Source organism: Capricornis sumatraensis, chromosome 19 (genome assembly GCF_032405125.1).
Source record: "Capricornis sumatraensis isolate serow.1 chromosome 19, serow.2, whole genome shotgun sequence".
NCBI lineage: Eukaryota > Metazoa > Chordata > Mammalia > Artiodactyla > Bovidae > Capricornis > Capricornis sumatraensis.
The window spans coordinates 48,823,334-48,842,823 of NC_091087.1; the positions used below are offsets into that span (position 1 = coordinate 48,823,334).

Below are 19,490 nucleotides of genomic sequence, written 5' to 3' on the forward strand. Positions count from 1 at the left end.
TTTTCTACTGTTGAACATGAAGACTGGTTCAAATTTTTACTGTTATAAGTAAGAATATGATAGCTATGTATTTGTTGGTATCTCTATCAATATATTAGATATTAGAATTTTCAAAGGCCCTAATTCTAGCTGAACCATACACACCTACATTAATACAGATGTGCAATCTATTAGGCTGGTACAAACATAACTGCAGTTTTTGCACTATTGAAACTTGCCATCTGATACTGGAATACATCCTTAAATGAATACAGTTACGTTTTACATCATTTTAATGTGCATTTTTGCTAATGATTTATAAAATGCTGTTTTTTATTTTTGACTATGGGAATAATGCTAAGACAAAAAAGCAAATTTGAGCAATTTTCTTATTCAAATAGGCCATAAAACAGCAGAGACAACTCACAGCAACAATGCATTTGGCCCAGGAGCTGATAACAAATGTACAGTACAGCAGTGGTTCAAGAGGTTTTGCAGGGAGACAACAGCCTTGAAGATGAGAGTAGTGGCCAGCCATCAGAAGTTGACAATGACCAACTGAGAGCATCAAAGCTGATCCTCTTAAACTACACAAGAACCTGCTAAAGAAATCAACATCAACTATTCTATGGTCGTTCGGCACTTGAAGCAAACTGGAAAGGTAAAAAAAACTCAATTAAATGGGTGCCTCATGAGCTGACTAGAAATTTTGAAAAATCGTCCTTTTGAAGTGTTGTCTTTTCTTATTCTACTCAACAACGAACCATTCCTGATTGGATTGTGACGTGACAAAAGCAGATTGTACACGACAACAGGCAACAAGCAGCTCAAGTGGGTGAACTGAGAAGCAGCTCTTAGCCGCTTACCAAAGCCAAACTTGTACCAAAAAAGGGTCATGGTCATTCTCTGGTGGTCTGCTACAGGTCTGATCCGCTACGGCTTTCTGAATCCTGGCAAAATCATTACTTCTGAGAAGTCTGCTCAGCAAACTGATGCAATACACAGCAAACTTCAATGTCTGCAGCTGACACTGGTCAACAGAAAGGGCCCAATTCCTCTCCACGACACCTTACTGCACACTGCACAACCAACGTTTCAAAAGTTGAACAAATTGGGCTACGAAGTTTTGCCTCATTTGCCACATTCACTTGACTTCTTGACTACCACTACCGACTACCACGTCTTCAAGCATCTTGACAACTTTTTGCGGGAAAACACTTCCACAACCAGCAGGATGTAGAAAACTGCTTTCCAATAGTTTGCTGAATCCCCAAACACAGATTTTTAAGCTATAGGAGTAAACAACCTTATTTCTCATTGACAAAAGTGTGTTGAGTGTAATGGTTCCTATTTTGATTAATAAAGATGTGTTTGAGCCTAGTTATACTAATTTAAAATTCATGGTCCAAAATTACAATTACTTTTGCACCAAAAAGACTCTTGAGTTCCTTGGACTGCAAGGAGATTCAACCAGTCCATCCTGAAGGAGATCAGTCTTGGCTGTTCACTGGAAAGGACTGATGTTGAAGCTGAAACTCCAGTACTTTGGCCACCTCATGCGAACAGTTGACTCATTGGAAAAGACTCTGATGCTGGGAGGGATTGGGGGCAGGAGGAGAAGGGGACCACAGAGGATGAGATGGCTGGATGGCATCACCGACTCGATGGACATGAGTCTGGGTGGACTCCAGTAGTTGGTGATGGACAGGGAGGCCTGGCGTGCTGCGGTTCATGGGGTCGCAAAGAGTCGGACACAACTGAGCAACTGAACTGAACTGAATACAAGTATATTCATTAAGAAGGAAATTGGCCTTGATTAAAAACAATTATCATCTAAAAGTCTGTGGACAGATAAAAGGACAAGAAAAATGTGGTACATACAGTCAACAAATTATTATTTAGACATAAAGAAGAAAATCCTTGGCAGAAATGAAACCAACATTGTAAAACAGTTATCCATCAATTAAAGAAACTTTTGCAAATAAATAAATGATTTTTTAAAATAAAATCAAAGAAAATTTTGCAAATAAATAAATGATTTTTTAAAATAAATAAACAAAATCCTTACTGACAGCAGAACAATTTAAAAAAGGAAGAAGAAAAATCTTGTCATATGCTACATGAGTGAAACCTTTAGGACATCATGCTAAATGAAATAAGCCAGGCACAAAAAGATAAATACTGTGCGTTTCCACTTACATACTTAAAGTAGTCACTCACAGAAAAAGTCTAATGGTGGTTCCCAGGTACTAGGGGGAGGAGGAAATAGGGAGTCGCTATTCAATGAGTTTCTCATGATGTACTCAAGGTAGAATAAACAGGGTGACAATATACAGCCTTGACATACTCCTTTTCCTATTTGGAACCAGTCTGTTGTTCCATGTCCAGTTCTAACTGTTGCTTCCTGACCTGCATACAGATTTCTCAAGAGGCAGGTCAGGTGGTCTGGTATTCCCATCTCTCTCAGAATTTCCCACAGTTTATTGTGATCCACACAAAGGCTTTGGCATAGTCAATAAAGCAGAAACAGATGTTTTTCTGGAACTCTCTTGCTTTTGCCATGATCCAGCAGATGTTGGCAACTTGATCTCTGGTTCCTCTGCCTTTTCGAAAACCAGCTTGAACGTCTGGAAGTTCACAGCTCACGTATTGCTGAAGCCTGGCTTGGAGAATTTTGAGCATTACTTTCTAGCATGTGAGATGAGTGCAACTGTGTGGTAGTTTGAGCATTCTTTGGTATTGCCTTTCTTTGAGATTGGAATGAAAACTGACTTTTTCCAGTCCTGTGGCCACTGCTGAGTTTTCCAAATTTCCTGGCATATTGAGTGTAGCACTTTCACAGCATCATCTTTCAGGATTTGAAATAGCTCAACTGGAATGCCATCACCTCCACTAGCTTTGTTCGTAGTGATGCGTTCTAAGGCCCACTTGACTTCACATTCCAGGATGTCTGGCTCTAGGTGAGTGATCACACCACTGAACTGAAATGAACTGACTGATTCAATGAGTATGGAGTTTTAGTCACGCAAGATGAAAAGCTTCTAGAGAAGTGCTCTACAATACTGTGCTTACATAGTTAACAACACTGCACTGTGCACTTAAAAACTTTTAAGGTAGATCTCATGTTATGTGCTTTTTACCAAAACAGAAAACAAAAAACTACTAATCTTGTAAGGGTGAGAAACTTTACAAGGAGAAGATGTAGTCTGCTGTGGATCTTTAACTCAGATTCAAGTGTGATACACTAAACTACATTCCCAAGTATTTATAAATCCTATTAACTACTTAACCTGGTTAACTCACAAATTTAGTTTTTAAAACACATAGTAATATCCTTGCTTTTTCTCATATGCTAAGAAAACTCTTGATTCCTGAAATCCAGAGTAAAGAAAATAAGGACTCTATTAGATGTCAAATTGTTTTTATTAGAGATCTTACTTCTCAGAAATAAAATCCCAAAACTAAAGGCTTATGCTAACCTGAAAGTTATCAACATAATATCCCAATATATATCTAAGGTATGAAGTAATGCTAGTTTATAAACTGTATATACTATTTTAAGCTCTACATGAACTAGTTTTATTTTTTCCATTCTCCTTTTCTTTGTCCTTCCGACCTATGAAATTCAAGGTAATATCTAATGGTAGAAAATGAAAAAAGTTCCACTTGCTTGACTACTTGCATTTATTGTATCTGTACTATAATCAAAAGTATATCTGGTAGACGTGTTGATGAGAATGTAGAGAAACCGGAATTCTTATACATTTCTGGTGGTAATGTACAATAGCCCAGCCACTTTGGAAAAGAATTTGGAAATTCACCAAAAAGGTAAACACAGAGTTATTGTAAGACTTAGCAATTCAACTCCTAGGTATAAACCCAAGAGACCTGAAAACACATGTCCACATTTTCAGACTGATGTTCAAAGCAGCATTATTCATTACTCCAAAATGTGGAATCAACGGACAAGGCCATCAGTTGGACAAAGAATAGATAAACAAAATGTAATATATCCACAGAAAAGAGTATTACTTGGCAATGAAAGAAATGAGTTACTGACACATGCTGTAACATGGATTTTAAAACACTATTCTAACGGGAAGTAGCTACTCACAAAATAACCATTTACATAAAATATCTAGAATAGGCAAATCTACAGAGACAAAGTAGATTAATGGTTGCCTAGGACTGGTGAGTGAGAGGTATATAGGAAAGATGGGGAGTGACAGCTAATGAGTACAAGGTTTCTTTACAGAGCAATGAAAATTTTCAAAACTTAGATTATGGTGATGGCTGAATAACTTTGTGAATACTCTAAAAACTGTTAAACTTCTATCCTTTAATGGGTGAAATTTATGGCAGGTGAATTGTATCTTAATAAAGACATTAAAAGTTTAAATTAGATCTGGTAGCTTTCTGAGCCCAAACACAATGCAAAGCCTTGTTTCTTTCACAACAGTGACTGAACAATCATTACTATTCTAATCACAGAGTAGTATTAAAATTTATTCAAAACACTCTAACAAAAATCAAGGTGTTCAAAACAACTCTAAACTACAGGAAATCAGTCTCAAGTTTTAATTTTGCACTTATTTCAGAGATAATTCAGTCATTCTCTTGGCTTCAAAACTTCAAGATACATAAATTTAAAAAGTGCCTAAATAAAAAGTTTATTTGTCCATGATGCCATTTAGGAAAAAACTTTAAATCTGAACTTTACATGCTTCTTTTTTACAGAACTTTTTAAAAATTTTTACACATTTCTTTTAAAAACTTCTATTTATTTATTTGGCTGTGCCAGGGCTTAGTTGCAGCATGCAAACTCTTTGTTGTGGCATGTGGGATCTAGTTCCCTGACTAGGGATCAATCCCAAGGTCCCCTGCATTGGGATAGTGGAGATTTAGCTACTGGACCACCAAGGATGAGCCTCTGCATGCTTTAAAATTTGTTAACAGTAGTAACAAAAAGCTAAAGAGATTCATAATACCTGTTATACAAATAATGTTGACCTATGCACTGAAGAATTGATGCTTTCGAATTGTGGTGCTGGAGAAGACTCTTGAGAGTCCCTTAGATAGCAAGGAGATTAAAACAGTCTTTCCTAAAGGAAACCAACCCTGAATATTCAATGGAAGAACTGATGCTGAAGCTCCAATACTTTGGCCACCTGCTGCCAAGAGTTGACTCAGTGGAAAACATTCTGATGCTGGGAAAGATTGAGGGCAGGAGGAGAAGGGGGCAACAGAGGATGAGAATGCGGATGGCATCAATGACACAAAGAACATGAGTTTGAGCAAGCTCCAGGAAACAGTGAGGACAGGGAAGCCTGGCGTAGTGCAATCCATGGAGTTGCAAAAAGTTGGACACAACTTAGCGATTGAGCAACAAGTAAGTATAGTTCATACCTTTTGATATCTTGTCCTTTTTGCTTAGGAGATTCACCGCCATTCAGGATCTGTTCTAAATTCTTTGTCTCTACTGATCCATTTGGTTCTGAATTGGACAGTCCAAGTAATGATCTTACCCGCTGAGACCGTACATCTAATATTGTATCTGTATAACCTACTTCCTGAAGATATCTATAAGAGAAAATTAAAAATATTAAATCCCATAATTTGCTAATACCTGCAAACTTGTTAAATAAAAATTACATCAAAGGATTTTAGAAAAATCTGTAATACTCTAAAATATACTCTTCCTTTCCCTAATATCTTTCTTCTCTATAGACTAGTTCCAGTTTTTTTTTTTAAAGGGCTGATTACAAACCAAAATTTAATTGAGAAAGCATATAGATGGCTAATACTAATTAAGAGCCAATCATCCTGACGCCTAAAAAGCTCTAAACCTTTTAGGAGCCGACATATGTATTACTCAAAAAAAAAAAAAAAAAATCCAGAAAGTTGTAAAAGATGAATAGAATTAAACCTCTGAACAATGATAGGCCACCTTGAAAGCTTGGCTTTTAGTGAGAGGTTAATGGATAGTTCAGTTCTCCTTCTAAGATCTAAGATCTCATTACAGTCCTATGGACCTGTGGTTTTCAAACTTTCCTTCTTAGCTAAACCAGGTTACCTACGAGGACCTACTATGAGACCTAAAATACAGATAATGGGTAATGAATGAGCTTGTGTGACAAATTTTAAAATTTCTTACCAAAGTACTGATAATTTGACAGGCTAAGGGAAGATGTTAAAAAGAAGCCTTATATAGTACTGACAAAATAACAAAAGATTTTAAAGTGAAAGCTAAAGACAGGGAGCCTGGTTAGGACACTAACACAGCAAGAACTAAAACTGGAGAAGAGAAAAACATGTGAGAAAAATAAGATAAAATCCAAGTAACTTGCCACTAAAGTAGATATAGTAGTAAATTAAGGTGAGAATTCTGGAAATTTTTCAGGTTTCTAGCTGAGATGACTGAATGGTGATTCTACTCAGTAAAATTAATAATAAAGGGCCAGAATCTGGTTTTACAGGGTACTCATCAAATAATCATGTAGTATCTATCAAAGTGATAACATTTATTAGGTACAGTGATAAGAAAGGTCAAAAGCTCAGAAAAGAATGGACTAGGTTTACAGATTTGGGAGTCATTAATGTTTGGTGATATTTGAAGCTATGAATTTAAATGAAGTTACCCAAAGAAAAAGCATAAATAAAAACAGAAAGCTTGGGGACAAAAACAGCTAAAGTACTGGAAAAGTAAGAAAACCACAAAGAAAAATTACAGCAAAGAATACAAGAAGTTAGGGTAAAAATAAACAGCAAAGAGTAATTTCATGAAAGTAAGAAAAACCAAGTTTCAAAAAGAAACGAGGAGTTTATGTCAAGTATTTCCAAAGGGTCAAATGAACAAAAGGGTCTCATAAATATGTTTGTGATAGAAGCTTCAGAGAAATACGAAAATGGAAAACTAGCTGAGAAACGAACAAGGAAGACTATTCACATAAACTGTTTTTAGAGAAAGGTAAGAAGAGAGAGACTATAAAGCCAGACAATGGGATTAGACATTTATGAGAGAAATTCTGTGTACCTGTTTTCCCTAGAACCGTCAAACTCTTCTAAAAAATGTGATCTTCTTTTGGAGGAAAGAAAAAAACCTCCACGTTCTAACCATGTGGTCTTAACAGGCCATCAAAATCCTAAACAAAATCTAAACAAGCCAGGTAAAAACAACTGACTTGGTAGTTATTCAATCAAGTGAAGACAAATTTAATCCTCAGAAAGTATTCTGAATAAAACAAGGGATCCTCTGTCATCTGGAGAGAAGTGGTTTTCAGGAGAAAAGAATAAAGCTGACACACAGAGGAGCAGAAAACCAAAGAGTTTAAAATCACATCCCGGATGCCCCACTCCCTGAGAAGTCCTCCAGTGATGCTCCAGCTCCTGTGTTCCCAACTCTTAGGCAACCAGCACTTCCCTTAACTCAGCTGGCTACCCTGGCATCCTTCCAAGCAATAACCTGTTTTTATTAAAACCTGAATTTTAGTCACCAAGAGTTCAGATTGATAAAAATTTCTTTGAATAGAACATTAGAAACTGAGATTATAAATATGAGGTTTAAATACATTTACAGAAAAAAAAGCAAGAAGTGAAGAGTTCTCACCTGATAGCCTTTGTATTTTCAGTGAAGTAGAACCTAAGGTGCTCTAATGAGAGTAAGGAAGAATGGGCTGAGGTGCAGTGCAAGTTTAGGAGGGCAAACTGAGGGCAACAGGAGCAAGAGATGACAAGGGATGTGGAAAAAGGCTCCATGAAATGTTTGGACAGAAAACCATGCAAGTGTAATGGCATTCACACAATTCTATGACTTTTCTCCAAAAATTAATTAGAAACAGAAGCAACAGATAGTATGACAGAACTAGGGCTGAAATCCTGCAGGTAGGTATACTAAAATGACTGGTGGGATGAGGAGGGGTGACAGGTGGGTAGCAAGAAAGCTAAGGGTACTGGCAAAAGGGTAAAGGATCATGGGGTCAAAGTAGGAGCTAACGAAGTAACAGAAAGAAACAAAAAACCCTACCACAAGAAAAAAACAAATTCAAACCGACCACTGGTAGAGGAGATATGGAAAATGAAGCAGTCAAGATCAGATCAGAGAGCAAATAACAGGGGAACCAGATTAAGAGAAGTGGAATACGAACTGTCAGATCATTCCAGAGGTAGAACAGTTATAGGTTATAATAAGACCAAGGGTCTGACCACACTTTACTGGGTTACTGAAGCAAAGATAAAGATATCTAGGGTTGAGAAGGGTGAACAATTACAAATTACCTAAGATTTCAGTTGCATTCAAGTACCAAAGTTTTCAAAACACAAGGGAAAAGAACAAATAAATCTTTGTTTTATTTATTCTAATTGATAAATAGTAAAAAGATTTGCCACAGAAGTACTTCTACCACACCAAAGAATTAAAACATCAATAATGTTCCTCAAAAATTCAAGTAAATTTAGTAAGCAAGCCAGTGCTGAAAAGTTTCTGACAACCAGATAAATTCCTTCTCTAAACCAGTCACAATCTCACTTAAAACCAAATATGTGAATTTTGCAGTGAGAGTAATGAGTGTATCTGTAAGTATGAATCCTCAATTGTTTCTGACATTCTATTCCACAAGTAAGAAAATAAGATCATTCTGAGAAATGTTTAAAGAAACATTCAGAGGATGCAAACTTTAAAAAGATTCAAAATCTAACGAAACAAAAAAGAAACAACATGAGAGCTATATACATTGTCCCACTATCATTAAATAATTTTCACTTGCCAACTGACTTAAGTAAACACTTTCATACCTAAATCCTTAAAGCTGAAAATGAAGCATTACTCACTGTCTTAACAGTTGTCTGCCTTGCTTCCACGTTAACTGGCTATTCTGAGGTGCTGTGGGAGCCTCTGTGTCTTTGGTTTCTTCTAAAAATTAATAACAACAACAAAACAAGACAAGTTTCATACATGTTACTTCAACTCCTGATAACGCTGCCAAAGTTATCATAAAGTCCCACAAAAATATAGCAAAATATTTTACAAAGGATATAAGAAAATTAACTTTTATTGAGTGTTCACTGTGGGTTATTCATTTTAAGTGTTTATCCTGACAGCCCAAACACTTAAGCACCATTCTCCTTGTTTTAAAATTGGGAAAAGCCAAGTGTACATTAACTATCAGAAATTAAAAAAACAAAAGCCCAGGATTTGAAATATTATTAAATTCAATTTTTTAACTACCAGAATTCTGCTAATTTGAATGCTTCTGAAATTAAAATATTTACTATTTACATAAATCAACACTGTTAAGAAATTAGGTGTGTGTGTATGATTATATATATAAATATAATGAGTAACATACAGTTTGTATTAGTAGATGCTAAGTCTACATACAAGACTCAATACAGTCAGTTTCACTTTTAGAACTAAAAGTTAAACCAGGAAACATTTTTACTGTATGTAAAAAGTCATATTTTATTCTCAGGTAACAAAGTGTATACATTAAAAATGAGTTTAATGAACAGCATAACTTCAGATGAGTTAACTTCTTAACAAGTATCTCCAGAGTGGTTCTTAAAACTTTACTGGCACTAATGATACAGAAATATTTTCCTGTAATTTCCCATTATAAAAATGAAGATAAAGCATGAATATAGGGCCATACATGACAAGCACTCACAGTGAATGAACTCCTACCATGGCTTACTGTCATTAGTCTCCTAGACTCCTCAGAGTCATGTGAACTCTATTGGCAGGAATTCAAATATTCTTTGAAGGCATAACTTCTCTAGCCCTAACAACCCATTATTAGTACCCTCTCATTCTTCCCCTATATGTAGAAATATTTATAATTTCTAGAATTATCTCCTTCTTATAGTGCCCATTTTTTATGACTTTTTCCTACTTACACCATTTTATTTTTAAATCACATATAACATAAAATCATTGGCCAAAAGAACACATTTTAAAAAAGAATGTAATTGACTCAAATCCCATCACTGAGAGTGTTAATATTTGAGATTCTCTTATTCCATATTTTCCATCTGAAGATAACACAGGCGAGCTTCTCCTCTCATTAAAAAAAAAGGCGTGATCTGAACTGCACTACAAGCTGCTTTTAACACTCAATAGACCTTAAACACTTTATCGCAATAAATATAGATTAACATCACATAATTATATAATATTCTATAGAAAGTATACACCTACTTAACCAGTCCCTTAATGTTGAAATTTGGCTCCAGTTTTCACTGTTGCTAAAGGATATTCTTGAAGTACACCCAAGCATATATATTTCAATGAATTTTTGAACATACCCATGTAACCAGTACCAAGATTAAGAAACAAAACACCATCAGTTCAGTTCAGTTTAGTCGCTCAGTCGTGTCCGACTCTTTGCAACCCCCTGAATGGCAGCACACCAGGCCTCCATGCCCATCACCAACTCCCGGAGTTCACTCAAACTAACGTCCATCGAGTCAGTGATGCCATCCAGCCATCTCATCCTCTGTCGTCCCCTTCTCCTCCTGCCCCCAATCCCTCCCAGCATCAGAGTCTTTTCCAATGAGTCAACTCTTTGCATGAGGTGGCCAAAGTACTGGAGTTTCAGCTTTAGCATCATTCCTTCCAAAGAACACCCGGGACTGATCTTTAGAAGGGACTGGTTGGATCTCCTTGCAGTCCAAGGGACTCTCAAGAGTCTTCTCCAACACCACAGTTCAAAAGCATCAATTCTTTGGCACTCAGCCCTCTTCACAGTCCAACTCTCACATCCATACATGACCACAGGAAAAACCATAGCCTTGACTAGATGGACCTTTGTTGGCAAATGTCTCTGCTTTTTAATATACTATCTAGGTTGGTCATAACTTTCCTTCCAAGGAGTAAGTGTCTTTTAATTTCATGGCTGATAAAGTCTGACACTGTTTCCACTGTTTCCCCATCTATTTCCCATGAAGTGATGGGACCAGATGCCATGATCTTCGTTTTCTGAATGTTGAGCTTTAAGCCAACTTTTTCACTCTCCTCTTTCACTTTCATCAAGAGGCTTTCTAGTTCTTCTTCACTTTCTGCCATAAGGGTGGTATCATCTACATATCTGAGGTTATTGATATTTCTCCTGGCAATCCTGATTCCAGCTTGTGCTTCTTCCAGCCTAGCATTTCTCATGATGTACTCTGCATATAAGTTAAATAAGCAGGGTGACAATATACAGCCTCAGCACCCCAGAAAACTTTCACCATGCCCTTTTCCAACTCACTATATACTCCTTAGAAAGTATCAACACTACCCTGGTTTCTCAGCACAAGTTAACTTTTGAATTTGATATATATGAAACCATTTATATCAATTTCAAAATTTTATGTGACCCACTCATGTTGTCAAGTTTTCTGTTCATCTGCTAAGTTCTGTCCAACTCTTTGCAACTCCATCAACTGCAGCATGCCAGGCTCCTCCATCCTCCACTATCTCCCAGAATTTGCTCAAATTCATGTCCACTAGTCAGTGACGCTATCTAACCATCTTCTTCTCCCCTTTCTCCTTTTGCCTTCAATCTTTCCCAGCATCAGGGTCTTTTACAATGAGCTGGATCTTTTACAATGAGTCAGCTCTTCACATCAGGTGGCCAAAGTATTATAGCTTTAGCATCAGTTCTTCCAGTGAATATTTAGGGTTGATTTCCTTCAGGACTGACTGGTTTGATCTCCTTGCAACCCAAGGGTGGCTCAAGAGTCTTCTCCAGCACAAAAGCATCAATTCTTTAGTACTCAGCCTTCTTTATGGTCCAACTCTCACATCTGTACGTGACTACTGGAAAAACCACAGCCTTGACTACATGGTCTAAAGAGTCAAAGGAGAGAGTGAAAAAACTGGCTTGAAACTCAACATTAAAAAACTAAGATCACAGCATCTGGTCCCTTCACTTCATGGCAAACAGAAGGGGAAAAAGTGGAAGCTGTCAGGTTTGTTGTTGTTGTTCAGTTGCTAAGTTGTGGCCGACTCTGCAACTGCAAGGACTGCAGCATGGCAGGCTTCCCTGTCCTATATTATCTCCTGGCGTTTGCTTAAATTCATGTCCACTGAGTCACTGATACTATTAACCATCCGTTTGATTATAATTTATTTACTTTTCTTGCTAAATAACATTTTCTTACACTAAAATACCACAATTTACTTATCTATCCTATCAATACAGAACATGAGTTGTTTCCAGTCTTTTACTATTAAAAGTAATAATACTATGAACATTCTTACACAAGCCTTGTGATGAACATTTCAAGGAGTAGAATTACTGTACCACAGGACATGCTTGTGTTCCCTTTAGCAACACAGTTATCTTCCACTTTTTAAAGCTTTATGTGACTTCACTTTTTTTCTTGTTTAAAGATTTACTTCTGGTTGGTCTGGGTCTTGATCACTGTACACGGACAGGCTTTCTCTAGTTGCAGCGAGTAGGGGCTACTCTTCACTGTGGTGCTCAGGCTTCTCTTGTTGCAGAACACAGGCCATAGCATGGGTTTCAGTAGCTGCAGTCTGGGGGCTCAGTAATTGTGGCTCACGGGCTCAGCAGCTGTGTTGGTGCTGCTGCTAAGTCGCTTCAGTTGTGTCCGACTCTGTGCGACCCCACAGTGCAGCCCATCAGGCTCCCCCGTCCCTGGGATTCTCCAGGCAAGAGCACTGGAGTGGGTTGCCACTGCCCTCTCCAGTGCATGAAAATGAAAAGTGAAAGTGAAGTCACTCAGTCGTGTCCAACTCTTAGCGACCCCATGGACTGCAGCCTACCAGGCTCCTCCGTCCATGGGATCTTCCAGGCAAGAGTACTAGAGTGGGGTGCCATTGCCTTCTCCACAGCTGTGCAGCATGTGGTAATTTGCCAGACCAGGGATGGGACCCAAGACCCCTGCACATTGGCAGGCAGATTCTCAACCAACTAGACCACCAGCAAAGCTCTCACATCACTTTTTTGAAGGACCTGCATGTAATACCTGTTTTCACTAGCCTAACTGAAAAAAAAAAAAATTCAGAGACCTTTTTCACTTTTTATGAAAAAAGGTTAGGGAAAAAAACAGCCTCTTCAGCATTTGTTTTGCAGTAAGCTGTTGAAAAATGGCAGCACGCACCCACAAGCATCAAGAGGCACCACCAAGCTCCATATTAAGCCCCACATCTGTGCTTTATCTTCATTTATTTTGTGCACCATTAACAAGATGTGTCCAAAGGTAAATTACACCTTTGCCTTGTGTCACCTTGGCTTATGAATGGGAATGTTTTACTTTTGGACAGTGGGGGTTATTTGTATTGACATCACTTTCAGAGCAGTTTTATCAATTTAGAATTCCAATACCAGTAGGTGCAAAATTCCCGGCTGATCCACACCCTCAGCAACACTGAAAAAAAGACATTTTTTCTCTTTTCACCGTTTTGATAAATAATGTATTGTGGTTTTAAGTTGCCCTTCCTCAATAACTAATACATTTGAGCATCATTTCATATACTTACTGGCCATTTCTTTTATTAGTGACTTTTCAAGTCTTTTTGTCCCTATTTCTACTGTTGTAGATTTTTCCCCAAAATGGAGGGAAATAGGAGTTCTTTACAGAACTGGATACACATTCTTTTATAGGGTTAAGTTTAGGATATATGTATTGGTATTACTTGGACAAGTGTATAGAAACACACACATCTCGTACTTCTTTCAAAACAATATTTTGTACATTTTCCTTTAACATTTTAAGTATAAAAAAGGCAATACTGATTGAATGTTTATCTCTATCTATACTTTGACATAAAGAATTTTGTCCTGTTGTTGGCATGGTGTATTTTTGCCCATTCCTTTGTCTTCCACTAAACATCCTGAGTAGCTTTTCTACATCAGTAAAAATAATTTATCATTGTGGCTCCTATAAATAAAATACTTGGATGCTATTTTATTCTTCAATTTAAGGAAGTTTTAATAGTTAAGTTTACATTGGGAAGGTCCCCTTCAGAAGCGAAAAGATACTCACTCTAGTATTCTGGCCTGGAGAATTCTATGGACTGTATAGTCCATGGGGTTGCAAAGAGTCAGATACGACTGAGCCACTTTCACGTTATACAGATAAAAACAGATGTGTCTTTATCCTATAGCTGCTGTGGGCAGGAGAGATTATCTGCTAATGACTTGACTTTATACAAACTCGCACCAAAACCAGTTAGCCAACTGTGATTTTAGCTCTAGGAACAGTGGGGCTGCAACTAGCCTCTTCACATTTACACAGACCAAGTGAGGAGAACAGTCCTCAAGTTATAGAAAGCAGGGGATTTCCTGGCAGTCCAAGGAATTGGCTAGGACTCAGCGCTTCCACTGCCAGGGCCCAGGATCAAGACCTGGTTGGGGAACTAATCCTGTAAGCCACACAACACAGCACAGGCAAAACAAAAAAGAAAGTGACTGCTTATTTTCTGACTACTCTAGCCATATTAGAAAAAAAATGAGTTACAGGAAAGCTGTGAAGGCATCAGGTTTCCTCTGTGGTGAACCACTGTACTCCCTCAAACTATGGAGGACTGCTATAGCAAAGAAAGTAATCCTGAAAATATACAGGCTTCACATCTTATATCACTTACTGTTGCTTTTCCAAGGGAGACGGCATCTTGTCCCTGACTCATCAGTGAGTCTTCATAACCCCTTAAAAGCCAGATCAAAGGAAATTCATGCCACTACTATCTTGCTCTCTTAATTTTATATATGACAACAACTAGGAAAATAAGTGTGTGTCTCTGATAGTCACTCAGTTGTGTCTGACTCTGTGACCCCATGAACTATATACGGCCTGCTAGGCTCCTCTGTCCATGGATTTCTCCAACAATACTAGACTAGGTTGCCATTCCCTTCTCCAGGGGATCTTCCCAACTCAGGGATTGAACATGGGTTGACTGCACTGCAGGCAGGTTCTTTAGTATCTGAGCCATCAAGGAAAACAGGAAGATACAGTGTGGTACTAAAACTGGTAAGCGGAGAAGACCTAAAAATAAATCAACTGCAGACTGTACATATAGGGTGTGTCTGCCAAGTTTTTTTAAGTACTTAATATTAAAGTTAAAGCCAATTAGCTAAATTTTTACAAATCTATTATAACATTTAACTGTAAAAATAAAAACTCACACTTTTCTTATTTTCCCTATTAAATATGCTTTAACTTTACTAGCTATGAAAGCAACTATAACTTTCCTGGTGGCTCAGTGATAAAGAATCCACCTATAATGGAGGAGACTTACAGAATATGCAGGAGACTTACAGAATATGCAGGTCTGACCTCTGGGTCAGGAAGATCCTCTGGAGTAGGAAATGGCAACCCACTCCAATATTCTTGCCTGGGAAATCCCATGGGCAGAGGAGCCTGGTGGGCTCAATCCACAGTGTCACAAAAGACTTGGATATGACTGAGTGACTAAACAACAACAAGGCAACTATACCAGAAGAAAATCTGTATATTCAAATGAAGACATATTTTTTCTTTATCTTAGTAACCAGCAGTCAAGAACAGTATAAAATTCAGTTTGCTTGCACTAGCAAAATGCATATATAAATGGGCTCTCTATATATATCAGAAAATTATAGTAATATTTCCCAATATTATATAAATCAAAAGATTCGTTCCTTATTAAACTTTTAGTCTACTCAAATTGTAATCATATGGAGCCCTAAAATTAACACTGAACTGTTAGCCTTTTCTTATATCCAGCTTTTCTCTTCCCTGCATAATTGTTCATCACATTCTACTCTTACACTCACTATTTTAGTAAAGAGCAAGGTCAACTGGAGAAAACGTTTTCCTTCTCGTTATCTTTATCTGGCTGCCTCCATAGTTCCCAAATTCAAATTTCCAATTTCTTTAGGACTAAACTGAGTTAATCACAGCATCTCTAGGAAAAGTTAACTTTTAAATAGCATAAAATTAAGTATGTAGGGGTTTCCTGGTGGCTCAGACAGTAAAGAATCCGCCTGCAATGCAGGAGATGAGAGTTCAATTCCTGGGTTGGGATGATCCCCTGGAGAAGGGAATGGCAATCCACTCTGGTATTCTTGCCTGGAAAATTCTATGGACAGAGGAATGTGGTGGGCCACAGTCCATGGGGTCTCAAAGAGTCGGACACAACTGAGCAACTAACACACACAAGTTTAAGTAGAATCAAACAAAAATTGCCTGTAGGTGGTACAGAGAGTTACTCATTCCCTTTCACTTCTAATTGTGACCAAAAATACACCCAGTTTTATACAGGTTTCAAAACAAGAAAAATAAGACAAATAACCTCAGGACTGATGAGGAGGTAGATGAAACTTTTATTAACTTTTTATTTTCCCTCAAATTCTAGAAAGCATTATAATATAAGTAACCAATGCTATCAAAGCAAAATGGAGGAAAAGAGAACATGTCTGTTACCAAAAGTGAGCTTAAACCAGTTTTTCTAGAATGGAGGGGATGGAGGGCAGAGATTAACAGAAGAATCAAGTTTACCTGATTCAAAGGTTGGCATTTTCAAGTCACCTTGGTTCAGTTCTGTGCCATATTTTAATTTGTGATATTTTGCCCTGAAAATTTAATAATAAATTGTTGAAAGAAAAAAAAAGTTTTATTTTTCTTTCTACACAAGTTTAATAACTACTGGTACATACTTCTTCAGTGACAAACTAAAAAAGCATACGAATGTCAGTTTCTTTAAACTTCAGTGCAAAAGAAGTTAGAGGGAAAAAATATACTGCACATACAAGGGGAAAAAAAAAGATAAATTATCCAAATAAGATACACACCCAAGTAAAGATAAATTTTTCCTAATTTGTTTACAAAAAAGCAAAAAAAACCCCGAAACTTAGACTCTACAATAAAGAATATTACTTCAATTTAAAGATTTTAATCTTTTTTCTTTTGCCATATAAGGATCAAATCAAAGTATCATCCTTTATTTTGGGCAGATCTTTGTATCTTTCAGACAGTTTTCAAATACACTGTACAATAACATGTGAGAATAATATTGTTCTACTTTTATTTTATTCATACAAGAAAATAAGGGACACCTACCTTTCTTGTTTTAATGCATACTCTAACATCTTTATTCTTCTTACTAAATCCTTCTTCAAGTTTTCTTGACCTTTTCTTTCTCCTTGCAAAAATGCTATCCGAGCCTAAAAATATAAAAAGTTCATTTATTTTTACTTTTTAACTATACACAGGAAATTGAAAAAAGGAAAGCAATAAACATAAAATTCTGCACTTTTATTCATTTATAGCAAGATTTAAAATTCACAGAAGTAGTTGATCAAACTTTCTTTGTTAGAAAATAGTCACTTTAAAATAAAGATAACTATAAATTAGCTATTTACATATAATCCGTATGGTCTCTACTACTAACAAATTTCACATAATTTTAAAAGGAAATTTTACATGTAAAAATTATACCTAATTCCTAACAAACAAGTTACAAAGAACAGAAAGTTGTCATATTCACGTTTTTCCTCAAATTACATACTGGTTGTTTTTAAAAGTCATATTACCTCAAAAGCATTTCTTTCATGAAACATTTAAAAATTTACAATCTTCCCCTTTCTGACCACCACACTTCAAAATCTTTCAACTCTTGAAACAATTATCCAAAGTATCACAAGTATTAGGTTGGTGAAAAAGTAATTGCGGCTTTGGACCCAGAAATTAAAATCATTATAACCAGGCTAAAACAAATCTTCATTAACCAAAATAGGAACCATTACAATCAATACATTTTTGCAAATGACAGATATGTTTGTTTATTCCTGTACCATAAAAACCTGAGTTTCAAGATTCAACAAACTCTTGGAAAGCATTTTTTCTGCAAGACTGTCAAGATGCTTTAAGAAGTGGTAGTTGGTTGGCAAGAGATCAGGTGAGTGAGCCAAAACTTCACAGCCCAAGACACTGAACTTTTGATGCATGGGCTGTGTGACATGCGTTCAGGCATTGCTGTGGAGAAGAAATGGGCCCTTTCTCTTGACCACTGCTGGCTGCAGGTGATGCAGATTTCTGTGTATCTCATCAATCTGCTGAGCATATTTCTCAAATGTAATGGTTTCACTGGGATTCAGAAAGCTGTTGTGGACCAGTCAGCCAGCAGTCCACCAAACAGTGACATGATCTTTTTTTGGTGCAAGTTTGGCTTTGGGAAGTGCTTTGGAGCTTCTTCTTGATCCAGCCACTGAGCCGACTGTTGGCAACTGTCATACAAAATCACTTTTCATCACAGGTCATAATCTGATTAAGAAATAGTTTGTTGTTGTTGAGTAGAATAAGAGAAGACAACACTTCAAAAGGACAATTTTTAAAATTTCTGGTTAACTAGTGAGGCACCCATTATCAAGGTTTTTCACTTTTCCAATTTGCTTCAAATTTTGAATGACTGTAGAATGGTTGACACTGACTTCTTCAACAACATCTTGTGTAGCTTTAAGAGGATCAGCTTTGATGATCCTCTCAATTGGTCTTGTCAGCTTTCAATGGCCAGCCACTGCACTCCTTATTTTCAAGGCTCTAATTTCCATTGCAAAGCTTCTTGTGCCACCACTGCACTGTACTTTCATTAGCAGTTCCTGGGTCAAATGCACTGATGATGCTGTGAGCTGTCTCCACTGCTTTACAATCATTGTGAACTTGAATAAGAACATTATTCAAATTTGCTTTTTGTCTAACATCAATTCCCTAGTCTAAAGCACATATAAAATAAACAGCAAGTAATGAGTCATTAATAAGAAAAAAATGATGTATAATATAATCACATTTAAGAATGTATTCCAATATCAATGGTAAAGTTCAAGAATGCAAAACAGCAATTATTTTCTGCAATTACTTCTTGTACCAGTCTAACAACTGAAGTTATATGTTCAACATCGTTACTTTCTACCATCATTTTTCTACAGTGAATTTTTTTTCCCTTTTAATTGCCTTATTTCCCTAGAGAGACAAGTCTCCATCTTTTTCTGGCCCTTCCCAGACTGTCAGCCTCCTTTAATTACCCACATTAAAGAGTGATATGTTTAATAAGACTGGCATCTGAATGAGGTACTTCCTGTTATAAATATATGTGCAATAAAATTAACTTTCATAGTTTTGCTGAGATGAACCATAGATGTATTTCTTCATTAATGGAAAGTAAGCTACTCAATAACCTAAATTATGGTTAATTTAAGAAGTTTTTTTTTTTAAAGTTTCAGTGAACACAGAATCATAACAAATGAACTCATCAGGATGATTTAACACATTAAGTTTGGGAAAATTAAGTAAAATCGCCCACAATTCCAGAAGACCTGAAAATGATACGCAGCTATATAACATATAGTCTAAATGCAAGTTTCAAAACAAAAATAAAGATCTAGAAGAATGATAAAGATTCAAAACCTAATAATAGTCTAAGATCCATAAGAGAAAAGCAGCACTTCTGACTCTTTTAAGCTGTGAAGCAAAGGTAAAATATGTCAATTTCATTATACGGAATCAAGAATTTCTGATTGAAGGTTTTCTTC

At 36.7% G+C, this 19,490-nt stretch overlaps 1 protein-coding gene across 1 annotated transcript in view; it reads right to left on the reverse strand.

The window, feature by feature from the left end:
* The window catches only part of STRN3 (striatin 3), a 105,125-nt gene that overhangs the window by 44,330 nt on the left and 41,305 nt on the right, over window positions 1–19,490 (reverse strand). The window contains exons 2-5 of the mRNA XM_068991450.1: window positions 17,023–17,126; window positions 16,462–16,535; window positions 8,806–8,887; window positions 5,386–5,559 (exon numbers count right to left, since the gene is read on the reverse strand). Coding sequence (XP_068847551.1) covers window positions 5,386–5,559; window positions 8,806–8,887; window positions 16,462–16,535; window positions 17,023–17,126 — 434 coding nt within the window. The remainder of the gene's footprint in view (window positions 1–5,385; window positions 5,560–8,805; window positions 8,888–16,461; window positions 16,536–17,022; window positions 17,127–19,490) is intronic.